Source organism: Trypanosoma grayi (assembly GCF_000691245.1).
Source record: "Trypanosoma grayi strain ANR4 Tgr_759_V1, whole genome shotgun sequence".
NCBI lineage: Eukaryota > Euglenozoa > Kinetoplastea > Trypanosomatida > Trypanosomatidae > Trypanosoma > Trypanosoma grayi.
This window is the reverse complement of record NW_008826378.1, coordinates 6,912-8,387: the sequence shown is the minus strand read 5'-3', so window position 1 is coordinate 8,387 and position 1,476 is coordinate 6,912. Positions and strand designations below refer to the sequence as shown.

Sequence of the window (1,476 nt, the reverse complement as noted above, 5' to 3'; positions counted from 1 at the left end):
AAACGCGGCCAAAGCAGGTTTAGAGAGTGCCGAAGGGAACGCGACACCCCAATAACCCGTGAGGGAGGTTGTGCGAAGGAATTCAAAAAAAACGTGGCGCCTGTTGGTGTTGGTGTTGTTTTTTTCCCGCAGCAGTGGATAAATAGGCGGCTGCTTTTATTAGGAATTGTACCACTCAATTTTTTGTGCCTCTGTGACATTCAAATCAATCCGTCACTATAATACGATTACGAAGGGAAAACCACCAAATTCAAACCAAAAGGGCGGGTGACAGGTGTACGGCTAGCAACGGTGCAGGTATACGGCCGGGAAACAAATGTTCCTCACCCCTAAGATATTTATTTTCACAGCGCTCACAGCGCTCGTGTTGTCGTTTCTTTACGCCGACCTCACCCGACTGCCGTCGGCGGAGGAGGCCCAGGAAAGTATTGTGAAACTACTTAGCAAGAGCGAAGACTGTGTGTTGTGTGGCGATGTGCTACGGAGCTTGGATGTCTTCCAGCAGGCACAGAGCAATCCCATCATGAAGGCCACGGAGGGGTACGACAAACCACATAGCGCCTTTATCCGGTCCTGTGAAGAGGATCCGAGCACACTTGGCTGTGACACGGCACTTGACCGACACCGAGTGGAGAAGGCAAAGAGGGCCGCATTGATCATCACAAGCGTAGAGCAGTCGTCGAATGCGGTAGTGGCTGGCCTCCTCCGCCGCCGCTACAAGGACTTTATGGGATATATTTTGGCAGAAAAGCAGCAAGAGCAGTGTGCGACGTGTATTGTGGAGGACGGCCCATCACCAAGGTTGGTGGCGAACCCTATCAATGAGGTGCTCTTGGGCTACGTGTGGTACCTTCTTTACCCCATTAATGAACGTCACCGGGCGTTCTGCTGGCAGCACTGTGAGGGGGTGCTTACCGTCTCTGAGAGGCTGCATCTTTGGATGTTGCGTTTTTACTTGGTGCATGGAATTCGATTTAGATTGATTGCATTGCAGCAGGAACACGGGACGATTTTTGTTCTGCTAGTGCAGATGTTGGTTCTTTGGACAGTGCTGCAGAGGTACGTTGGTGAGGCGCGAGGGACGGGGGTGGGAATTGGTAATGGTGGTGGTGGTGGTGCTGTTGGTGGCATTACCGTCACGAGCGTTACGCCTAACGGTCAGATGGATATAAGTACGGTTGCCGCAAAGGCGTGTGCTCGTCGGGCCGTATTAGCGCGAGGTAAAAGTGGCGGAGGGAGAAGAGACTAGGACGGACGTCACTCTGTGAGGAGGGGGGGGGTCTTTCTGTGGATGGCTTTCTTCTTTGCATGTGGGTATAGACGTCTGGGCTCACGTTTATGTTTGATGTGTTATACTATTATCACCTGCTTTGACCAGACTGTTTCATCCCTATCCCACTCCCCGCAGTGGAAGGAAAGTGAGCATTGGGATGCTGTTGAGAGTAACGGCAGAGAAGAGGACCGGAGCTATTTAAG

General features: G+C 52.0%; 1 protein-coding gene across 1 annotated transcript; it reads left to right on the top strand.

Annotated features, from left to right (window-relative positions):
- Positions 1-316: 316 nt before the first annotated feature.
- Positions 317-1,249, top strand: DQ04_07591020 (hypothetical protein; the record flags this gene model as incomplete). Its single annotated transcript, XM_009315231.1, has 1 exon — positions 317-1,249. One exon carries the CDS (start codon positions 317-319, stop codon positions 1,247-1,249), a length of 933 nt encoding a protein of 310 aa, XP_009313506.1.
- Positions 1,250-1,476: the final 227 nt, after the last annotated feature.